This window comes from Argiope bruennichi, chromosome X1, assembly GCF_947563725.1.
Source record: "Argiope bruennichi chromosome X1, qqArgBrue1.1, whole genome shotgun sequence".
NCBI lineage: Eukaryota > Metazoa > Arthropoda > Arachnida > Araneae > Araneidae > Argiope > Argiope bruennichi.
The window spans coordinates 17,907,731-17,932,188 of record NC_079162.1 but is presented as its reverse complement, the minus strand read 5'-3'; the positions used below and the strand labels follow the sequence as shown (position 1 = coordinate 17,932,188).

The 24,458-nt window shown below is 28.5% G+C and overlaps 1 protein-coding gene across 1 annotated transcript; it reads left to right on the top strand.

Moving 5' to 3' along the window:
- Positions 1 to 1,514: 1,514 nt before the first annotated feature.
- Positions 1,515 to 23,588, top strand: LOC129958670 (uncharacterized). Its single transcript, XM_056071299.1, has 4 exons — positions 1,515 to 1,833; positions 10,164 to 10,277; positions 17,958 to 18,027; positions 23,450 to 23,588. Exons 1-4 carry the CDS (start codon positions 1,735 to 1,737, stop codon positions 23,476 to 23,478), a joined length of 312 nt encoding a protein of 103 aa, XP_055927274.1. The 5' UTR covers positions 1,515 to 1,734; the 3' UTR covers positions 23,479 to 23,588.
- The last annotated feature ends 870 nt before the right edge of the window (positions 23,589 to 24,458 follow it).

Here is a 24,458-nt window from a genome sequence, read left to right as displayed (position 1 = left end):
TTCAGTCATGGAAAAGTATTAATATATGACAGTAATTATAGCTTTATGTCCATTTAAAGAATATCATATGAGGAATTTGTGTGCAGCATTGAATGTCTGCACACAAAATAAAATAACTTTAAATAAAATAAATAATTATTTTACTGTGGAAGTTTCAGTGCGAAAGAAACTGGTTTATGCACAATGAGGTTACTGCTTTCAACTATAGTCGTTATCAGGCATGGTTTCAGAAGACCCTGTTCTGACTATCCGTTGCCTTTACGTATATGTTCGTAAATTTGCCATCTGACCCATTGTAGGACTACTCATGCCTGTGGGCGTCGATCAAGAGTTTTTCGCAATCTGTCGGTAAAATGAACAGACATCAAAGTACACTCGGAAACCACAAGTGGCAAAGAATACAAAATGCGCCATACTGAAAGCGCTCACGGGCCGTCGGAATGGGGCTTTCTGAGTGAAATGAAAAATTCTCTGCTTGTGACCAGTGAGTCTGGCAACAACAATGGGGAGGGAAGGGCTTTTCCTAGAACATACATCATTGTGTAAAGGACTTTCCCTTTGCATGACTGAATTCTTGTTCTTTAATTGTACAGATCGTATTGATTGTTACTTTCTATCGTGATCCTCCAGGTACTATAATCGAAATATCACCAGTAAAATCATATCAAGGATTTGAATCACACCTCTCTTTGAAAAGTATTGATTACTGGTATTTGTGACTTTTTGATATTGGTTACATAATAAGATTTCGTAAATTATTCGTCATCCCTAGATCCATAACCGTTAAGATCATGTCAATGATTTGAATCACACCTTTCAATCAGCAGTACTGATCACTGGTATTTGTGACTTTTTGATATTGGCTACGTAATAATAGTTTAAAATATTCGATATCCCTACTTCTCCAATAGTATTCATCACTGATATTTGGGATTTTTTAAAAATGAATTACAGAATAAGATTTCGTTAACTATTCGTCAAATGTAATTGCATGTAAGTTTTGTTCTTTCTTGTAGAAAGATACGAATAGATATTTTAAAGCTTTCTCTGAAAATTTTATAAAATAAGTTCGATTTATTATTAAAACCTCTTGCTAGAACTTCTAAGCAAATGTTCATTCTTGTGAAAAGATACAAATACATATTTAAAAGCTTTCTCTGAAAATTCGATAAAATAAATTTATTTATTCTTAGAACCTTTGGCTAAAACTCCTGAGCAAATGCATCCATTATGTAATTTTTCTTACTTAAAAAAAAAAAATGATAGGGTAACTACTGTATTGATGATTTTTCGAATGATTTCATGCCTACTTTTTTCGCTATCTTTATCTCCTTTTGCTAATATAGGTGATTATTATAATATGAAAAAAAAAAATAAAGCTGGTTGATTCGATAGCCTTAAGGAATTTTGAAAAGTACATTAGAATGCTGTAGTTTACATACCCAGCAAAAACAGCCTAATTTGGGTTGCCCACTAACGACTGTTCTTGTGCATTCTCGAACCCAATAGCTGATTCGGGCAACTGTCATCACATCTCGGCACACATTCATTTTGGAAGCCAGTTTTTACTCTATCCGAAGAGCAGGAATCTTATTGGACACAGATATCGAGAATGTGAGAAGGAACTATAGACAAACCTGCTCTGACAAATCCAAACAAAACTGACGTTTGTGTTTCGAAGGTCAGACCGCATATAATTTTCGAATTCAGAACACAAGTAACTTCGTAGATTTTATGATGTCGCCAGAAGAAGCTTTAGCATTCTTGCAAAAAGAAGCATTTGTGTTGAGTCGTTTAAAAATTGCTTTGGAAGAGAAATTACTCCAGTTACAGGTAATGTTTTACGACAAAGCTTTCTCTCGGTGTTCCTTGATGTTTCAAATGTATAATGGGGCCCTTAGTGGGTTCACAAAATAGTTTCATTTGCGAAATCCTTTACAGATGTATTGCGGATTTTTCGGCATAGTATTTTATTTCGTGGAACTACTCCATTTGATTGAATTTAGATTGACGGTTGGTGGGGTGTGTTGCATACATTTTATGAAGCTAATTTGATTGAGTAGTTATAAAAAATGGAGTCCCCATCCGACCTGGTTTGCACATAAATAGTGAACATAAGTTCACTTAGTTATTTTTCTTTTCTTATTAGCGATTTAAGTTTTTCAAACCGTTTGACTCTCACTATTGCTTAAATGCATTACATCCGAATGTCTTAAAAAAGTGCTAATAATACAAACAATGAGTATAATCGCTATATATTTTAAGATAAATCTGCCTATAACTTGTCTATAGTAATACATGTATATGTAATTTAACTCTCAATTGAGCTGATAATTAGATAATCTTAAGCAGATTTCAGACGTCTCAATTCCTAGTAGTTGCTCCAATAATTTGCAGAATATTTATAGTATCTCTTCAAATAATGATAGTTTGTCTGTATATATATATTTTTAAAATTAAACATTACTATCATGAAATTTTTATCTATAAATATTTTAAATATAGTAAATATTTAAGAATGAATTGAAAGCCCAAATTGTATTGTTTGTTATATTATAATATGGTTAATAATATTTTGCTGTACATAAATTTTTTGACATTGATTGCTGAATATGTGATTAAATTATGACATAAATGATAGCTTCTGTTGAAACAAGTATTCCAAAATATGTATTTTGCACTGACTTCTGTTTTAATTAATGAATTATCTAAATGAATACTCTTCATGCCATTAAAAATTTGAGTATTTATTTTTCAAGAGAATAGTTGTATTGAGAAGGTTTCAGAAATTCCTTATCTTTATTTATAATATAACTTATACTTAATCAATACCATTTGCAAATTACATATGTTTCTATCATTCTGTGTGATGTAAATATTGAAAGTATTTTCTTTTGTATTATCTTGTCTTAACCTGGGTATTTGTTACTTTGATTGTTTTAGTTAATCATATATGTGAAATACTTTGCAAGTAAAGCATTCATTTTATTTATTTCAGTGGATAGAAACTTATGATTTTTAGAAAGTATGACATGAAACTAAAATTAAATTTAAGATAATGCTTGTACAATATTATCTTGTATTTGTATTCTTGTTGTATTGCATTTTGTTGTTCTCAGTTTTCTTATAGTATATTAAAATCCTCAAGTTTACATTTATGAAATTTTAACATTCCTGTCTTTTACTCTACTTCAAATGTAACAATGTTTTTTTTTTTTTTTATGTATCGTCTATAAGAGGGAGATGAAAATAATTTATTAAAAATCTTTAGGAAATTGAAAGGGTAAGAGATCCAAAAAGAAATTCATTTTAGATTATTATACTTTAGAAGAAAATATTTTTTAAATCTAGAATAAATGTTTAATATGGTAGTTATAATACAAGTTATTTAAATTTAAATATTTCCTGTGAAGAAAGAATATTTGTTGCATCATAAACAATTTAAATCCATACCATGAAAAAGAATCAAATTATTTTACTAGTTCAACTGACTTTCTGGTAGCTAATGAATGAGTAGAATTTAAGAAGGAGAATAATAGTAACAATTTGAAATAAATATTGGGAATAAGAAAAATATTATATCATTTAAATAATATGTACTGGTGAAGTGTTTTCAGCTTTTGGTTTTGAATTTCAGCATTTTTTTCTTTAATAATTTTCACCTGTAAATATTGCTTCCCATAATTTGCACCGTCATTCCTCTGGTTCCTTGAAAAGTGTATAAGTGAGGTGTAATACATTTTATGATTAAGATATCTTGTGTTAATTTCATATCAGAAATTAGAATAATGTTTAAAATACTTCAGTTTTAAATATTTTTTAATTTCTTAAAAACATTTTTACTTTGAATGTATAAGAGAAAATCATATGGAATGCAATTTGTTCCTGGAGCTTTGTGAATTTTGGTGAATGAGTTAGTAGTAACAAAACTTTAGATGTTCTTTTCTTTGAGTTTGTATAAAATCTGTGAATTTTGTTTTTATTTATTAAAATTCTTTAATTTTAAAAGGTAGAAATTTTCTTTAATTTTACATTTAACTCCTCCATTAGGATCTGAAAAGGTTTTACTTAAAAAAAAATTCTTATGTTGTTTAGTTCCCATTTATTTAAATATCTAAGACTATGGCATTTAAGTATATAGAGTAATTTCTAAATTTTCTTTTACTGAGAGCTAGCATTTTTATCCCTGCCATATCCTTTAGAAAAAAATTTACAATCATGAAATTGAAAATTTAGGAAAATAAAGATTTCTTTTAGTTTTGAATACTTATTGTTTATTTTTGTAAAATACCTATAATTAGAAGTATGATTAGAAATAGTCTAATATAATATCTAAGGTAGTGATGGCAATTTTTTTCACTTTTATCCCTTTGTTAGTCTTTTCATATCTGGGTACTCCTGTTATGTCCCCTTTTCTCTCACCCATATTTCTATGCAAAAGGAGTTTTTATTAATAATATTCAGTACTTAGATCAAGATTTACATGCTTTAAATAAATTTAATAACATTGGAAGAAATTACATTAAATTGATGTTATTTTTTATAATAGTATTTCTTCATTGCATTCATAGTTACAGTATCAAATAATGTAGCATTGGATTACAAAGACTATTGAGTTGCTAATTGTGATATTCAAATAGTAAACCATTTCAATGCAAATATTGAGTTCGTTTTATGATGGTACAAAATATAAATGAATTTTGAAAGGATTTAGGATTCTTCTTCATGATGAGAAAAAAAGAAAAAGGGCAGCAAAAACTATAGGGCCTTATTAGGGCAGGGATGAATGGTACATGACCATACATATTAGTGATGAGCAACACTGGTGATAACCAGTTATAAATCAATTACTTAATCATAATTTACTCTTGTCTTTTCTTTTTCTTTTTTTTATTGTATTAAATTTTTGTATTTTTACCTTAGCTTGGAAAAATAATTTTCTCTTCCCCCCCCCCACATTTTAATTCTGTATGTTTTCTGCAATTACCAACATTGTTACATTCTCTTCAGGACTATGTATATCACAGGTTAAAAGCATATGATTTCAGAAATGATGCATAATTTCTTTTTTTAGATGCTTTTCCATAACCATTCTTTCTGAGATAAGTTACATTATCTGGCAGGTTTCATTTTCTAATTAATTGGTTGAATTGCTTTTAATAAGCAATTCAACTTTTCCATCCTGTCAAACACAGTGCATTTGAAAAAAGTGTTAAGTATCTTCTTTTCCTTACAGTTGCAGTAATATGCTAATCCATTTGTTGGTCAATGTGCTTTTTAAATTAAAAATATGAATATTTTTGATACAGCATATAGGGATAAGAATATGGGGACAATTTTTAAATTCTTTCTCTCTCTCTCTTTTTTGGGTAGGGGGTAGAGTAACAAGAAAGCTATCTTGGGTTCCATTTCTTTACTGTATTTTTCTCATTCATTCCAGAATTGTATACTATTATGATATTGCAACTATTTTAAGTTTGATCATAAAGGCAGATGAATTATAGCAATGTTGCTTATATCATCAAGACTCTGAAAAATGCAGAATCTGTTTAACTGTTTTGTTAACTTTAGTCTCTTGACAACATTATGCATTAAAAAGGGGGGGGGAGTGAAAAAGCTAATGGACTGTGTAAATCTTGCTTCTACACTGTATAAATAATTAAAACAATTTGTGAAGCTGCACAAATTTGATATACAAAACAATTAAGAGGTTTGACATGATTTTGAGAGTGCCAGCTGACATAATTTAATGGTGGAAAAAGTTTTTTTCTAAATCTTTTTGTAAATTAATTTAATAAAACATTATTACTATGATTTTAAGAAAGTTAAGATCATATGATTTTCGAGTAATTTTTAAAGGTTAAAAATATTAGGTTACATATTTTATAACATTAAGCTTTTGAATACATAGATTCTTCTTAATTATATGTCTTTCATTATAGTTCATCTAATCAATGAAAATTATTTTGAAACTTCTTAAAAGATTATATGTAATTATTTTTTTCTGGAAATTGGAAAGTGGTTTAATTTTTTTAAATTCTATAAGTATTAATATAGCCAGGGAATGAAATAATCCAAAAATCCTTTTACAATGAACAATGAGGGTGAAATCGCTGTTTGACACATTGTCATTGTTACTTGCAATGTCAGGTAAACGTGTATACATAAGCATTATTAAAAGAAATATGGAGCCTTTCTTCCTCAGACCATTGTCCAATTCCACAAGTATGACTGGAAGCAAAATTTTGGCATGGAAGTTTTACTCTAAATATATATACTAATATTCAGATTGAAAGTTGATAGGATCAAAGAGGATGTCTTGGATCATTGTACTTTTTATATTGTGTTCAAACACTTCTAGCTGTATAAATAAGAGCGTTATTATCTTGAAAAAACAGTCACTCTTTGGTGATTAACATTTTGTTGCAGAAAGATTCAAAAGTCATTACTTTAATCCAATGCAGAATAATACTGCAGATTAAATATGCATTTCCAAGAAAATTGTGTTCAAATCATTTGTTAAACTAAGATGATTGCTGGCCATTCAAGTGAGGAACCTCTTCTATCCTTCACAGTTGACAAGTATCTGTGTATTTTCCAAATGAAATGTAGTCACCAGTCTGAAATGACACAAATTCTGATTAATCAGATTTGATGACTTACTACTATTGTTGCAGAGCTGTAATGGTTTATGAATTGTCACTGTGTGATAAATAATTGCAGTACAAGAATTGTCTTTCAACAGTTTTGATTGAAATGCATCCTATCGATAAATATTCATGAGATATTTATTGAAAGCATTAACTTGTGCTTTTGGCCTACTTTTTCAGTCCAATATATTTTACTTTATCTTTTGCATGCCATTGTGCTCTGAAGACATCTTATGATCTGTTAATCATGTCTCCATAATAATTGATATTGAACTCCTTGCATTTCTTAAAAGATTTGCTAATTCAGTCACCAAAGCTGTGGCTAAATGTGCTTCAAGAATTATGCCTCTTTAAAAGTCGATTATATTTGATACTGCATTATCTCTTGAAGAGTACAATAAGCATGTAGCACATGCGACAGCTATTGAGCAACAATACCTCATTTCCACTGTTTTTGGTTGCAGACTTCTATGTTGAGAAAAGTGGCTATAATGTGGTTATGAAATGTGGCATACTTTTTGTGTGTGTGTGCATTATCTTTATGTAAAGACATTCTTGGAATCTCCTCCCTTTTCTATTCACTTCCTTTTCCTGCATACATCAGTCCAATTTTCAAGAATAGGAACAGTGACTACATCAATTTGAATACTAGTGGAGCTATTGCAACTGAACAAAGATACTTCTTAGCAAAATGTTTTTTATTGTTCAAAAAAGTATTTTTATCCATGTCCAAAAATTTTACTATTTTAAAAGCTGTTTCTTGTTTAAATTCACATTTATTTATTTGCTTCTTTATTCCAAAGCACAAATTTTCATTGCGTGTTCAGAAAGTGCAAAGATCCATTAATAATTTCCTGTAAAAAAAGTAAATGCGAAGAATAACCTGATTCATTTACTAAAGAAATTCGTTTAGATTATTTCTATTCAAATAGTTTGAGGTCCAAAGAATTTCCTGATTTTTGGGAAGTCATAAAAATAATGTATTGCTACTTGGTAATGGGACTGTGTAAAGCGGATTTAGTATCAGCAAGGATATGCTTGGTGAAACTGAAAAAAGAATTCTTTAATTGGTTTAAAAACTGTGTATTATGATGCATAAACTTTTATGGAGAATCTTGCATGTTCTGGTATTAAGAGATTTGCTATAGTATACAAAATTAGCACATGTGAGATATTATATGACGCGTTAGTAAAGCAGAAAAAAGTTCAGGAAAATAAGAAGAGTGAGAAAGAAAGAATCCTACTAATGCAATATAACTTTGGAAATTAAATTGTTGCAAAAGAGAGAGAGAATGAAGTCGACAGCTGAAAAATCTGTAAAAATTGATGCTCAAAGTATAAATTGGCAAAAAAAAAAAAAAAAAAAAAAGGGAGGAGAAGAGTTTTGTAATATTTTTTATTCAGTAATTTTTAAATGGTTTGTATCATGGTAACAAGATAGTTATTTTGGGTTTTATTTCACCCGAGTCCTTAATTTTGAATTACTTTAAATTGAGAGCATAAGCAACATCTTTCTCTTAACATATGTATTTGTCTAGCCAAATTTGTAGCAGTATTTTTTTTTTTTTTTTTTTGTAAATATAAACATTTAATATACCACTATTTAATATATTGATGAATTTTTGCTTACTTGCCTTTACTTTTTCCCGCTGATGAAAACTATAAGAGGGTATTGCTATTCTCTTGGTAATTATCGCTTCCTCTGTTACTGCGTATACACTGGGGAAACATAGGGATTTTTCTTTCCTCAGATTTCAGTGGCAATCCTGTGATATCCCTGTGTCTAATGGGATGACTGAAAGACTTCTACAACTACAAAGTCGATACTGCAAAATGCTGATATCGATATAAAATGCCCTTATTTAGCTTTGTTGGAATATAGAAATATTCTTATATCTGAAAACATACCACCTTCATCGAAACTGTAAGGAAGAAAAGTGCAAGATCTCCTACTCATAAAGGAGTATTTTTTTTTTTCAGATGAAAATTACAAGAATGGCTTCAGAAAGAGGCTTTTAAAAAATACAAGTTTTTTTTCATAAAGAATGCGATTATTCCAGACAATCAAAACTGTTAAAGCCGCTTCTAGAGGAAAATATGGTGTTTAGAGACCTGGACCGCTGTTGGTAGAGCTGTGATAAAACGCGTTCTTTCAAATTTTTGGAAGAAGATGAACAGATAATGGAAAAGGAACCGAGGATCTAACCTGAGAAGCAGCAGAAACATTGAATTTAAAACCTAGAGATAATTCCATTTCCACAAATCCAATGTACCAGTAAACCAACCTACATCTGATGAAGCGAGAACCCACCTGTCAGTGAACGTTTTCTTCTTATAATTAATGCGGAAAACGATTCAGCGATTGCTCCACCTGTGTACCAAACCAGATGTGGGAGATTGGTTGAGGCCGCGGTGGCCTTAGTAGGTTTCAGATTTGGAGAGTATCATGTTCGAGAACCGATTTCTCCGGAGAACCACCATATAAGCGGATCAGGTGGGCATTAAATCTGCCAGGAACAGGTGTCCCCCTGTTGGTGTTTTGCTGAATTATGGAGAGGAGAATGTCAGCTGAGGTGTCGTCATCATCATCTGACCGCGGTTCAGATTACGAATTTTCCAATAAAATTGGGAATGATTATAAATTACTTGAAATTGTATTAAATTGTTATGATATTTTATATGCAATATTCCATGTATTAGAATTTATTTTTATTTAAAAACTGTTTTTAAAAAAAGCAGTACCTCTATGTAGTTGGGAAAAGGTGGTAAAATAAGTTCTCAGACAAAAAGCTGTAATTTTTTTATTATTTAAAATATTCACTTTAAATCACTTCCATTACTGTAATCAGAAGCCAAAGCAAGTATGCCCAGTTAAACCCATAGTCTGCGGTAAAAAGGAGCATATCAGTGTATTTATTAATGTTGCTGTAACTGAGACTGATTAATTAATCAACTGATTTGAAAAAAAAAGGGCTTTAATTAGTCCTACAGAGCATGATTATGCACTCATAATTTACAGGCTTATTTTTTTATTTCATACAATCATTTCAAGGCGAAGAAAATGACAAGGCCTGCAAAGCTTGTTTGTTTTTATATGGACTGATTATATAAAAGTTTTCGGAGCCTAATTTACCTGTAAAATTATTTAAGAATGAAACATTTCATAGAATATGATTTTAGTTAAAATAATAACTTTGTTACTATTCACACAGTATCAATTATGTCAATCTTTTTATGTATGAATTGAATTTTTGAATATCTTTATTTAATTTCAAAATGTTGGAATGTTAAATTTAAGACATCCATTCTATCAAATGTCAAGTGCATTCTTTACATTTTTTTATCAGCATTTTGATAAGCTGATATTGAATTTTATTTCTCTTCGTGAATCTTGTATTAGTACTATCTTTAGATTTGCATTTGGGAAATTTAAGTCCTCATGGCATATTTAGTCTGCTAAACAGTTGTCAAGAAATGTTTTTTAACTTTCAACTGTATGTTCTGTGTTTTTAGGTGGAAGAACTGCAGCTAGAAGCTGGAGTGAGAGTTCTCACAACAAAAAAGGAACTGAGTGAAATGCAAGCGAAGAGAAGGAAGAAATCTCGGGTTTCTAGGTTCAGATCAAAGGTATTGGAATGTTTTTGATATAGTATGTTGCCGTCTCTGAAAGGATAATTAATACGAATATTATCTTTTATAAAAAAAATTAAAGGATCTAGACTATTTGTAGGCAAAAATGTGTTAACTGAGTGATATTGTATATGATTACAACCAAAATGCTGAATTTAGTATTTGCGGGATTAGAAATTTTGTTGCTTTGATGTACTCGGAGACAATTTTGATTCTTTTTATATATGATTGTCAACGCCATAAATGCCTTGAATTCTGAAGTATACACTTCTAGTTATGATGAATTGGCTCTGCTGGCTGTTTTGAAACAACTAATGTATTTATTACTTGTATTGTATCCTATATCATACACGTTTATAATTTTTTTAAATGACTCTTTCACTGCGATTTCTTGCATAATTTATATTACCATAATAATCAGATGGTATTATATTTTGTTAATTCATCGTTTTTTAAACAAATAATGATCAAGGCTCGGATTAGTATTCGTGTTCTTAGTCAAAACAATTGAAGAACAGTAAATTACATGCATTTCATTAACAATCGGAATTTTAGTTCGGAAGAAAACAAGAAAATTAATAACTAATTTATTACATGTGTAATATTTTTTCCGAAGATTTTCTTTTTTCAGAGCATTAAGTTGCAAAATATATTATGATACAGTATAATTAATGAAAGTAGTTCTGCTTTCGCGTTCTGTGGAAAATACGAAATAACTAAAACCCAGCTCACATTACTATTATAATTTCAGTCATAATTTATCTCTTTTATTTAAAAAAAGAAGAAAAAAAAAACAATTGACCAGTTTATTTCTTGTTTTCTCGTATACCAAGAAAAACATAGTAATCGTGAAAAATTCTAATTCGTAATTTTGACAAATCTCCACGTTTTAGACTTCTCCCGAGTTCAAAAACACATTTTTGGAATTGTGTTTGTGAATTCAAAAACATACTGAGCTGGATGGCATGAGATATTTACACCAAATTTGTGGGTTTCTATGAAATTTTCAACAAAATCTGTCAGAAATCAGGTGAACACCATAACTAAAAAGAAAGAACTAATTGGATAAAATTTGAAATACTGTTTTTGCTTTGAAAATGCAGATGAGTTTGAACCACATCTATCAAGGGGTTGGCTGTCTGTGAGTCTGTACTTTCACTTGCATGCAAACTAATTCATACAACAGCAACTTAGAGTAATAAAATTTGAGACTTAGTTTCAGCATTTTAAGCATAGATTTGTGTAAAATTTTAAACAAAATTTATAAAAAGGCTTACCATTCTGCACATATAGATTTCAGTAATTTCTCAACATTCTTCTGTACTTATGACTTGTAAACATAATTAAAAAATGAAATGACTTAGATAAATAAAGTTTGCTGTTTAGTCTTGTTATTAAAATTGTAGTTGTGTCAAATGTTGGGTTTCATCTGTAGGAAAAAAGTCTAAAATAATTTTTCTTCACTATACTATATAGCAAAGAATGCTTATGAGTGGTACTATAAAACTAAAAATCTGGTCACTCGTGGCATTCTTTGGGAGGGGGGGGGAGAAGATGCACTTTTTTTAAGGAATATGTTAGAAAGTTTCGGAAGACCCCCTCCTCCTAATTTTGTCTTCGAATATCAAATTGATCTTGCTATGTTTTGCATATGTATGAATTTTGTATTATTAAGGGTCATTCCATTGAGACAAACATAACATTTGAAAGATTTTAACTAGTTATAGTGTAACAACATATTAGATGTCAACTTGTCAATATTGATACTAGATGTCAGCTTGTCAATGCTGATACTAGATTTGAACAACCTAATGAATCCGCTTGATTCATTAGGTACTGACAAAATGAATTTTCAATGACTTGTTGATTTCAATTATTACAGTATAAATTATTCAGTATATTATAGTATATATTATCATTGATATGTCTTGATCCGTCTTCCAGTGGGCTCCAGAACAACTTCATTTTATTGTTTTATTTCCAAAATTTGGGAGTAGCAAATCTGCATTAACAACTGTCAGTGTGTTAAACCATGTTTTAGCTTTCTTAACTCTGTTGCTTGATAAGACATATTAAGCTTTAGAGGATCAATAATTGCAAAATCGGTTCTTTAAGAAAATAGTTGGTTTCAAGAATATTTTCTTTTCTTTTGTTCTGCTGATTTATATAAACTTGTTCTACATCTAAATCCCATTCTTTTTCAGTGAATTTTCTAATTTATGATAGACAGTTATTTTAATTTTACTTTATACTATTAGCATTATATTTGTTGTAAACAATTAAGTTTCTGGAATTTTAATATTGCTCATTTTCCTTTCGTACATTTTAAAAAGGAAAACAAATTTTCACAATATGAGCACTAGTAAACTTGCTGATCCAACAGAGCCCCCAATTTCAGTATTAGGATGCTCAATTTTAAATAACTGCGTCTTTTAAGATGTACATTAACAGATTTCTGCAAAATTGCTTTTTTAATGAGTTCTATATTTCAAATGGAATTCACATCTCCCCCCCCCCCTCTAAATTAGTTTGATATATCATCTTGATATTAAAAGTTTTCTCACACTCAGTAGCATCTTTAGGAAGACCATTTTCCTCAGATTTAGTAATGGAATAACGAGTTATATATTTGAAACTTATTTCTTAATAACTGCTTGCTTTTTCTTTGGATTAGAAGACAAAGACTTCTTAACTTCTCTTATTGCTTTACCTACTGTTTGTGTCTAGAAGTTTGTTGTTGGCTTATAGTAAGACTTTTTTTTTCCCCCACTCTGTTTTATTTCAGTTTCTTTTCTTTTTTTTTAATCCTTTTTTTCTAGTTTTAAAGCTTTTTTTTTTTTTTTTTTTTGCATTTTTTAAAACTTTTATTTCACATTAAAAGTTTTTTGCTTCACTTTGTCCAACGCAGCTCTATTACTCTCTGCTGCTGCACTTGATCCTGTCTGAAGAGTTAAAAAATATTGTTAGTAGTTATTATTGTTTTTACATTAGTCACAGCTATAAATCGTTAATAAATAGAACTGTATTAACAATTTTAAATAATTCATATTAGTTAATTAATAAGGTAAGAAAATCTACACGACAAAAATTCCACAAGTACTATCTGTAATTTTAGAGAGAAAATTAAGAATTTTGTTATTAATGTTACAAAGAACAGCTAAGCAAAAATTTGTTGAGAAGAATATAATTACCTCTTAATAATATTCAAATTATTATTTACAAGCAGTTAGCAGTATAATCTTCAAATAAATATATTCATTGAAGAGAAAAAAGAAAACAACTTTTTTATTAAAGCCACATTTGAAATAGAAATATTAGGTTTAAAAACACTGAAATACAAGCGTATACTCTTTCTATAGTCAAATTCAAACTGCCTTCTATTGGAAAATTTTGATGTTAAATCTAGAAACTAGAGATTCTTCTGAAAAAAAAAAAAAAAAAAGATGTATTATGATTACAGTGAAATTTCATTTAGGTGTAAAATGTAACCATTTTCATGAATTGACCCTTAATCAATTATTTTAAAATAGATGTAATATATTGTCCAGCATTATATTCTGGCACATATTTATTATAAATAAATGTCTGAAACAAGAATGAATTGATTTTTTCAGTTCTTGGTGATCTTATTATTGAACTGGCAAGTATTGGACATTATTGCTTATATTTTCTTTAATTGTTTTTGTTCGCATAAGTTTTTTCTTCTTTTGACTATTGGGAAACAACTTGAGTCTTTTGCTATATTATGGATTCTGCAAAGTATCAGAAGATCATTAGTACCAATATTTTATTCCTTTTTAAAATTTTTCTGTTTATCTTTAAAATATTTTTTAATCAAGGAAAATGCTTCTGAAGTTAAAATAATATTAAACGTATATAATTAATTTAAATTTGTTATTCTATACATTATACTTTTTATCCATCTTTTTTCAAAAGGAAAATTAATACAAATTTCTTTATATGATACAAATAAATGAAACATTTTGTCTATCTGCAGGTGATTTTTTTTTACTACAGTTGGTAGGATAAAAGTTATTGCAATTTTATTGTCACGGTATAATTTCATTTGTTTTGATACAATACCATCTCCTTTTATTTGAAAATACATACTATTATTGTGAATGGTTATGGCTAGCTGTTTTGCATTTTGTGTTCCTATTTGTTTTTCCATTAGTGAAATTATTGCTTAGTCTTGATTTATGTGTTAATAAATAATGTGTTAATAAATAGGGATGATTCCACTAGAAAGAAATAGATTGTTTCATTCTTAAGCATTCTAATAATGTGCATGCTATTTTGTATTCACTCCTTCATTAATTGATATGTGATAATCAGCTCTGAGTATGTTGTAGACGTCTAGACGAGCATACATTTTCTTGTACTAATAAACATATATAATGTATATCTGCAAAAATTATTTTTGTTTTCTGAGCATTAAATTTTATTCTTTCTTGATTTTAATCAGAAAGAGTAAAACATTATTTATCGTGTACTAATAAAAATACCATATACCATGGAATTGTACTGTGGAATACATAAGAGTAAGAAAATAAAACAAAATCATTCTGACTATTTTAGATATTTTCCAGAAAAAATCGAACTTTTTAAAACTTGGAAATAACAGGAAAAAATCATGGATAATCAAAAAGCAGAAATGCTGGCCACCCAGTTATCTTGTTAATGATTGAGGTACTCAATAAAAAAAAATTATTTCCATAAATTTAATTCAGTAAATATAATTAAATTTTGGAATACCAAATCCATCAAGTATTTTTTTGATAAAAGTGTATTTAAGAAGTTGCTATGATGGTATACTTCCAACCAATATTTTTATCGCAACTTTAAAATTATTTTTAAACAATCAATCTTTCATTTCATTTTATTTTATACATTGCAAACAGCTAACTGTGCTTTGGTAAGAATATATTCTAAAATTTTTCATAATTTTAAAAAATATGCCATTAAGCTAAAATCCTAATTTTTTTCATTTATTTTTTTTGCATAAAATTTAAATTAAATAGTAATAATTTGTTTTTATGGGGAAATGATTTTATAAATTTTTATTTACTCCTAATATCTCTAGTTGTATTTTAGTTTGATATTCAGTTGCTATTTATTCATTTCTAAAATTTAGTAAGTTTGTTGGTGATATTTTTTTAAAGAATTCATTGTTATATATATTCTATTGTAGATTATTAAGAAAATCAAACATTGTCTTATTTGCTGAATGTAATGGTAAATTATACCTTTTGTAATTATACGTGAAAACATAATTACTTAATTTTACTAATAGACTAATCAATGAAATATGACAAAATGTTGAATTGAGGCATAGAAATTTTCAGATCTAATGTTTCACAGGCGTATGACAAATTAAAAGGTATATCTTGAGATTATCATTTATCAGCGTTAAATCGCTATACAGTGAAACCAGCTTTCAATTCGAATTTGTAGGCAAGTTGGAATTTTTCTGTGAGCCCTTTAATTTCTATTAACATAAAATATCATCAGTAAGTTCTATTTATTTTGCCTGATACAAAGTAAAACCTAAGAATTGAGAAAATTCTTTATTTATTGTAAAATTATTTTTTGACAGCTAAATATATCTGTATTTGTTTCTATCTTATTTTTTTTATTTGGTGCAAGTCAGGGCACTGATTATTTTGAAAGTTTTTTTGTACAATTCTTCATTCAAAGGGCTTTAAACTGTTCATTTACTAAAATTATTTTTTAAAAATTAACTTATAATTATCAATGAATACTGGTTATTTATTAATATATTATTTATCGAATTGTAAAATATAAAACTAAATCTTTATTGCCATTTTTAGCTTAAAATTGTCCTTTGTTCTTATATTTAGACCCCCCCTTTTTTTTGTTAATATAAATATTATTTGATCTTTTTTTGATGATGATTAAATTAGCCATGTTCTATTTTACTGTAAAAATAGAAGCAAATAAATTCTGTTAAAAGTTATGAAAATTAAATTCATTGTATTTTTAGTTATATAGAATTAAATCTTTTTATTGATCAAGTTTATAATAAAACGACCATGACTCAAAAACTAATTTGTTTGCAAATGAAGTCAGTTGAAAATGAAATTGGCACTAGTCTTGATGTAAATTCTAACATTCATTGAGTACAGAAATTAGTAAATTCTCATAAAAAAAAAAAAAAGTTATTGCAATATGTATTTCCGATCACCAGAGCAATACTGTGTTTAAATATTTTATTTTTCAAAATGCAAATTACAGAGTTGTTGTTTTTTTTTTAATTGTAAAGTTCTAATAATAATGTTTTGTTAGCTGAAAAAATTAATTTTTCTGATGTGACCCTATGAGTACATATGAATGAATGGCATGTAAATTTTCTTTGCATGGGTATATCAGGAGTCTTTGTGCTGGCATATTGGCATCTTTTGTTAAGTAAAGTAATTGTAATTAGGAGAGAAAGCACAATAAAGAAATATGAGTAGAAAGAGCATTTATTCATTTAATGACTATTTGCAATGAACAAAGATAAAAGTACTATTATTATTTAGGGACTGGCACTTACTGTGATGTCAGTGAGTACCAGCATAGAATAACAATAGTACTTTATCTCTGATTAATAACTGTTGATTAAAGTTCTTTCATTCAGATGTGCTTACAACTATAATCAAATTTCAAGGAAATTTGAAACTGTGTAGATAATTTAATCATGGAATGGGGTCAATATTCAGTAAATTTTTAAAAATTATAATTCCAATATAGCTACCAATTTTTTTGAATATAATAATTTTATTTGAAACTAAATTTTTTAATCTCAAAATGCTTTTTCATTCCTTATTATGTCAACCATAAAGTTTTGCATTTTTCTGATGAATGATTATGACTGTATATAGTTATGGTATAGGGGAATTATTTATAACTCTGTGTTGATGAAGTAACATTATCTTCCGTTTTCATGAAATAACATTTTAGTTTATAAGGAAGATATTCTCTGTTCTAATTTTCATTTTTTGATATTTTATTAATCCGTACATGACACATTAGGGGGTAAATATGGATTTCAGCATTTTCAGAATTAAATTTTATCTTCTTGGATTGATTAATTTTATAATATGTAGTAATTCTAGAAAAATTTTAATAGTTTATTCAATTTTTGTTTAAATTATTTTATTGTTGAATTATTCATTTATTTTACTTCCTTATGCTTGTTTGCTGCAATTCATTATTTTAGGGAAGTTCAGATATTTTTGGTCTAAGCCTTGGGTTAATTATAAACTGTTAGAATTAAAAAAATAGAACTGAAAATTATTGCTGTTGAAATAAGATTTAAAATGAAAATTTGCAAATCAAGTATTGGAAACCTATATTTTTACAATGGGGTCAATTCATGTGATGTTACAGTCTCATGACAAAGGTAATTGCTCATATCTAACGGTTAACTGTATCTTGTCATATGCTGTGATGTGATGTCCTTTCCCTACCCTTCTTCCCAAAATTGATTCAAACTTCAAGTAACTTAACACATTGATATATATATTGTAAGAGCATGAAATTTTTTTTAATTAATGAAGTTAATATTCTCTGAATATTTCTTTTAAGTAATCAGTTGAATGGTTTAAAGGTGCAGATATCTATAAAATTTAGGGATGAAATGCTTTATTTAACAGTGTGAAATATTTTTCATAGGTTGTGACAAGTACTCCAAGAAATAAATGTAAGCAGCCCGAGTTGGAATCACTGGATCCCGATTTTGATGGTAACATTTTAAGTTTAAAATATTAATATATTCTAAATGCATTTGAAAAAATTTTTCAGTTTTAAAACTATCTTACTCTAAAAACACCCTCAAACCCTGGGATTTTGTAATATGTTAGATACTCATGAATGAGGTGATTAAACACTCGCTATGTTATATAGCATTTTAAAAATATGTTAATCTGTTTCAAATTAATATACTGGTAGGAAAATTTAAAGGAACAAGCTTTAAAAAGGCTTTCTCTATATAAAATAAAGTGTAATGGGAGCTAGTTAGTCTAATGCAAGTCACTTTCGCTATCCAGAAATATGTAAAATTTTCATTTTATTCTTTCATTATATATAGAAAAGAGTACCACTGGGTACTTCATATTTTAATTTCAAAAATTATTGTATAAATTTTTCACTTAAAGAAAATGAGCACATAGTATGATTCGCATTTCATGGCTTGTGAGAAGCTGGGAGTGTAGAACTGACATTGAACTCTCATGATCTAATATAAGCATCATGTAAAGACACTGATGGTATTTGCTGACAAACCGACGAAATTGGAAAATAAACCAATAAAAGTATCTCTGGAGCACTATTTTACAATGACTGTGGAAAGAAATACAACTGGCATCAGCCCAAATTGTAAAGAATTATAGGTCTCAACTATTCACATATACTATGAGGAACAGTCAGCATAAAAAAGACCTGTCTGTAAGTAATCTTACGATTTATGTCCTGTTAACTCAGGCTGCTAAATATGTCTAGTTGAAGTTATGCAGAGAACCTTATGGTTGAAATACAGTGGATTAGAATGGAGTTTTCTTTATTGATATGTCTTGTTTTTGGTGGCGAGTGAATTAATTTCGCTTTCTTCAAATGTATGGCAGTCTGGAGTGAGTGAAACAATACTATAAGTTTAAAAGCATTTGTTAAAGACATCGCTACAGACGTTTTGGCATCATATAATGGATGGACAATATTTTGAATGGATGTGCAAATTTTCCGGTGGAACTATGAATGCTGAAATATATAAATATGAGGTTCTTGATTCTCTAATCAAGTTTAAGAATGCAGTTTACAGGAGCATCCTTCTAATGGATAATACTTGTCATGATCTTGTTTCACTTGTGGCCTATCGTTTTACAGACGAAAGGAAGCTTGCAACTGAAATGATCCTTGTACTGTCTGGATTTAAATCTGATAGAATGTGGGATAAAATGCAATGCTGACTTGATTACGTCTCATTTCCTGTTTAGCACCTTCCAGGAAATTCGGGATGTTCTTCAACTAGAACACGATTTTTTTACATTAGACACTTGTGTGCAATCTAATTCACAGTATTAAAAAAAAAAAAAAAATGTTACGAAAAATTGCTGTTTCAGTCAAAAGTGACTACACTCATTTTAATTTTAACTGAATTTTTGAATAGTTCAAACACCAACTTTTCCCTTTCTCACTTTTTTTTTTTTTGCAGAAACAGACAATTCTGCATTCGGACATGACAAATTAAAAATTTGTTTTTCAAGTTCTGTGTTTTTGGCTGCAAGATCATTAAAATTATATGAATTTTTATAGTTATCCATTTAAATTTTCTTGCCCATATATTGTTAAATGTAATTAAATTAGCCTTAAATTGAGTGTTTTGTGAAACAACAGCATAAAACAAATAATTTTATTTTTTAAAAGCAGCAATTGCTTCATTATTTAAGATAGCTCATTTTCTCCATGCAGCTTTTAAAATTTTGATTATTGGATAAATAACCTATTATTAAACTGTATGAGATTTCTTATACCATTGGCTGTTGCCAGTAAATTGTGGAATCTCATTTCTATTTCCGTAGTGTTGATAAAGTCTTGAAAGTAATGCATTATCGTTCATAAATTGAAATTTTTTTGGTCAAACTATAATTCTTTGCCGCAGGAGAAAAGTCGGAGAGTAAAAAAATTATCTAAATAAAGTTATTTTCAAGAATAAAAAAAAAAAAATAGCATTATAAATTCTGACATATCTATTGTATGCAGAATAAATCAGTTTGTTGGATTAAATTTTGATATTACTAAATTTTCTATTGGATTCTAAAAACATATCTATTTTTCATCTCCCCTTTCTCTCTTCCTCATAGGACTTATGTCTTAAAAAGTGCCGAAAATCAACTGTTTTGTCAAAAAAAAAAAAAAAATTAATTTTTGTATTTGTTTATTGTAGTATTAGCTTTAAAGCAAATATGAAATCATTCCAAATGTCAATTTTTAATTCCTAATTGCTGGTAACTAAGTCATATATTCATGCAAATTGCTTCTTATGTGTCTCAGATGACATCATAATTTGTCCTCAGACGTGCAATATGAGCATTACTTATGGTGTGCATTTTGTTTCTAAATTGATTGGATGAGCTTGCTTGCTAAGCTTCGTATGTTTGTTCCTTTTAAGTTTAAAATGAAGTAACGACTCACAAATTCATTTTATTTGGCAAACAATATAAATGTGTAAATTCTTCAAATTTGTTCCTCAAAGCTTGACATCTGCTGCATTCTTCTGGGTTTTCATCACTAATCGTCACCATAAGTTAAGCATATTACCTTGTCCAAGAATTACAACAATTTGATGTGCATACTTATTAAAAAGTTTTGTATATCTAAAAATATGAACTTTATTTATATTGAAGCATTGTAAATTAAACTCCAAAACTAGAATATCATCAAAGAACGAATGGTGAAATTACAGAAAGCATCATAAATTAAGAAAGCACTTTCAGATATTAAAAACATCTTTAGGCATTTAAAAAATTTTGCATGGCATTTTCTCTCTCTCTCATCTGATAATACTTGGGAGAGAGCTTTGGATGTTAGACTTAGCCTACTATGCTGACCAAAGGAGCAAGCACTCAGTAAGGATTAAAAATATCTTCTGAATTTTTCAATTGCTCTAAAATTGTTAATGTGCATTGAAGATTAGTCTTCTTTTATTGATTTCTTTCATTTCAGTACCATCTGAGTACCCTATTTTTAACCATCTAAAATGTGACGAGTTGCAGGAATGTGAAAAGCCAATTCTTTAGTACAATAAGATGGTACTTCGATATAATTTTATTCAATATAGATGGGTTTTTTCTGTAATTACCAAGTTATCTCCCAAGTGCTCATAAATCAAACTTCCAAATATCATTAGATGAGGTAAAATAGATTGAAATTTTAAAATGCATAAAGTATTAATCTTTAATAACTTTCTTAACTCTTTCTCTATTTCTACCATTTGTTCTTTGCTAACAAAGGAAATTTTAGTTGAATTTAATTTTGCAATTTGTTACTTTAAACAAAATAAGCTGATGTTTGTTTTAGCCTTAAAATACCTTTTATTAAGCATTTAACTATTATAATTAATTGGCAAGATTATATGCATAATTTATGGTGGCCACTAAGAATTAAAAATTGCATTTTTCAGTAATTGCCTGTATTTTTTTATTTACTCTGCAAGCGATATCCAAATGAATGTTATAGGTTGACTTTAATAAAATAAATTTGATTACTCTTACATAATAGCTAATACTATAATGAGCAGAGAGAAGTTAATTTTTGTATATTTTACGATTTCCCATGGAGGAGCGAATGGTACAATTTTTTTCTTATTATTATATTTTTCATTAATTCTCAATTTTTCCACAGTATAGCAACATAAAAAAAAATCGGGCAATTGTAATGTATTGTGCACGTGAGCATATTCAATGATTCCCATGTTACTTAATTGTTGAATGTGGTGTGAATATTTATTTGCATAAAATAAAATACAGTATTATTTTTTACATTTACTAGTACGTTTTCATGTGTAAAGTTTTGAATCGATAGAAAATCTTGCTTCCGAATGCCAAGCTGAACATACAAATGGTCAGTCTGTGCTAGAATCAGTCTGAAATCTCAATATCCGGTCCCAATTGCTGGAACTGCAACGTTCCCTGAATTCTAGTGCATCATCAGTTACATCTGCTCATTTGTGCCACTAGTGTCCATCTGCACTTCTAAGCAGCATCTGCAAAACCATCAAACTTTTCACCTCAGGCAGGATCTTCTAAACAAATGTGTTAATATGCCAAAAATTTCTGTCACTAGGAATCTATTGGTTTATTTCAAAATTTAAAAATAAAATTAATTTTGCACCAATGTCTACTCCCTAGAATTAATTTTGCACCAATGTCTACTCCCTAGAATAGCATGTTATATCTTTAGGATTTCAACTTTAAAGTATGTTTCAAATCTCTATAAAGCTATCTTTGGGGTAGGGGAGAGAAAAACATGCATCCATTTACTTAGACTTTTACTGTGTAAATTCTCTTGACAGGTTTTTTTTTTTTTTTTTTTTTTTCCATGAAAAGTTTGGCAGTTTTTATTTTTTACTTCATAAATGAATATGAATCACCTTATGAAATGTGAAAAATTGTAACATATTTTTGTTTTTTCGTGCATGGAGCGTATGAAGTAATTATCATAAAAAAAAAATTTTAAATTCGAACCTAGAGACTGATGAATCTCTACATTTTTTCTTTGTTGTGTTGTTTATTATGTATTTAATAAAGTCTTCCATTGTTTTCTTCAGAGCTAATCTTAGGTTTTATTATTCATGGACGTGCATTCAAATTCGTTTGAAATAGATTCTTTCCAGGTGTGTAAAGAAATTACCTAAAATAAATACTTTAAAAACTACTAGAAATTTCAGGGTTGTAATTTTTCAGAAATCAACGATGTTTTTTTAAAAAATGTAAAGCCTTTTAAAAAACAATTTTAATTTGCCGATTATTTTTATACTCTATATTTTTACAGTTATGAATGATGAACCTGACTATTAAATAAATTAAATGCATTAAAATGGACGCTTAGAGGCGCAGGAAAAAGTGTTGTTTCTATTTAACATTGTTAAATTGGAGATGGATGAAATACAATCTTTTTGAAGATAGAGATTACATGCCTGCAATACTTTAACTAAATATAAATTCTGGCAGAAAATTGTATGTTTAGTTTTTCAAAAATGTTTCCCTAGATAAGGCAAAACAGTTTTGACGGGATCTAATGAAATGTAACAAGTTATCCACCTTTTATTTGAGTAAAAACTGCCCTAGATATGTGTATCTTTTCCCACTTCCATTGCAATTTTAAAATGAAATTCGATTATTTGATTGTTGTAACTTTTTTGATACGATTCTTATTTCCATGAAATTTTTTGCAATAACCCTTTAATTGCTTTTGTGTTATTACTATCCTTTGTAGGCATTGATTTTTCTTGAATTGAAATGGTTATAATTTTGTAGATTTAGCAATTTTTTTCGTGGTATTAAAACTTTTCGTTATGATAATATAATAAAGTTTTTCACATTTCTTATAAATGTGTTTAAAGAATATACATATATAAGCTACATTGTTATTAATTTACTTTCTTTTATTAGTGTCTACCCTATATTCTGGAGAAAGTTGAAGAGATTCAAGTCGCAACAAGATCTTACATTTTTTTTTTTTTTCTTTTTTTCTTTTTGCATTTTTACTATATTCTGTACAATTTATCTGAATAAAATGTTTTGTGTTTTTTTTATTTTGTTTTATTTAGAGTGTTAAAATGTCTTTTGTTTATGTGAATTGTCTGCAATAGTAAAATTGTAGTTGCTGGAAATCTGTGAAATATATATTTGAAGAGATAAAAGAAACTCCAGATTGTGCATCATCATATGAAAATAATTAACAAAAAACGCAAATTTTGTTATGGTTAACATGCAAGCAACTGATGAATATTCAAGTAACTTAACTGATTCAAAGACCATATGCATCCTGAATGTTTTTTGAAGTTTGAGATAATAATAGTGTATAATCTTTCTGGTTTACCTCCTTTTCTTGATGTAATATCTTAGAATCATAATGGAATAGGTCTGCTTCTGTTGAACAAATATTTCATTTTATAAAGTGCAGAGTTTGTCTTGCAATAATGCACTCCTATAGAACACTGTCTGACCTCCCCCCCCCCAAAAAAAAACGTACTACTTTTCAGGTATAATATCTTTGTAAGTTATTAAAAACAAGATTAGCAAGATAAGCGCCAAACAGAAGCTCAATCTATTTTATTAATTGTGCACTTAACTGCTGTTGACAGATACACTTAGATACATAAAACAGATAAATTTGTGGCGGGGGATCAAAGCTCGTTATAAATATTATTACATCTTTCCTTTTAAAAATGTAATGAATAAAAAATAAGAATTAATAATATTTTAATCAATGCTTTAATAATTCTTATGCTTTATAAGTCTTTCTGGCGGACGAACCACATGCTTGGAACGAGATATTACAGAATCGGGAGCGAAAGCACTTTGGTTGGAATTTACTGCATCACGGGAAGGGTAAGGATCACTAATAGAATTAAATTGTTCTGAGGTAGTCTTAGCAGGATTCTGAGTAGAATAGTCT

Bases quoted from the DNA above. Each gene is read 5' to 3' on its own strand.
- LOC129958670 (XM_056071299.1), top strand. From the start codon at position 1,735: ATGATGTCGCCAGAAGAAGCTTTAGCATTCTTGCAAAAAGAAGCATTT. The intron at 10,278-17,957 runs GTATTGGAATGT...TATTTTTCATAG, and splicing joins TTTCTAGGTTCAGATCAAAG to GTTGTGACAAGTACTCCAAG. The intron at 18,028-23,449 runs GTAACATTTTAA...TTCTTTTATTAG, and splicing joins ACTGGATCCCGATTTTGATG to TGTCTACCCTATATTCTGGA.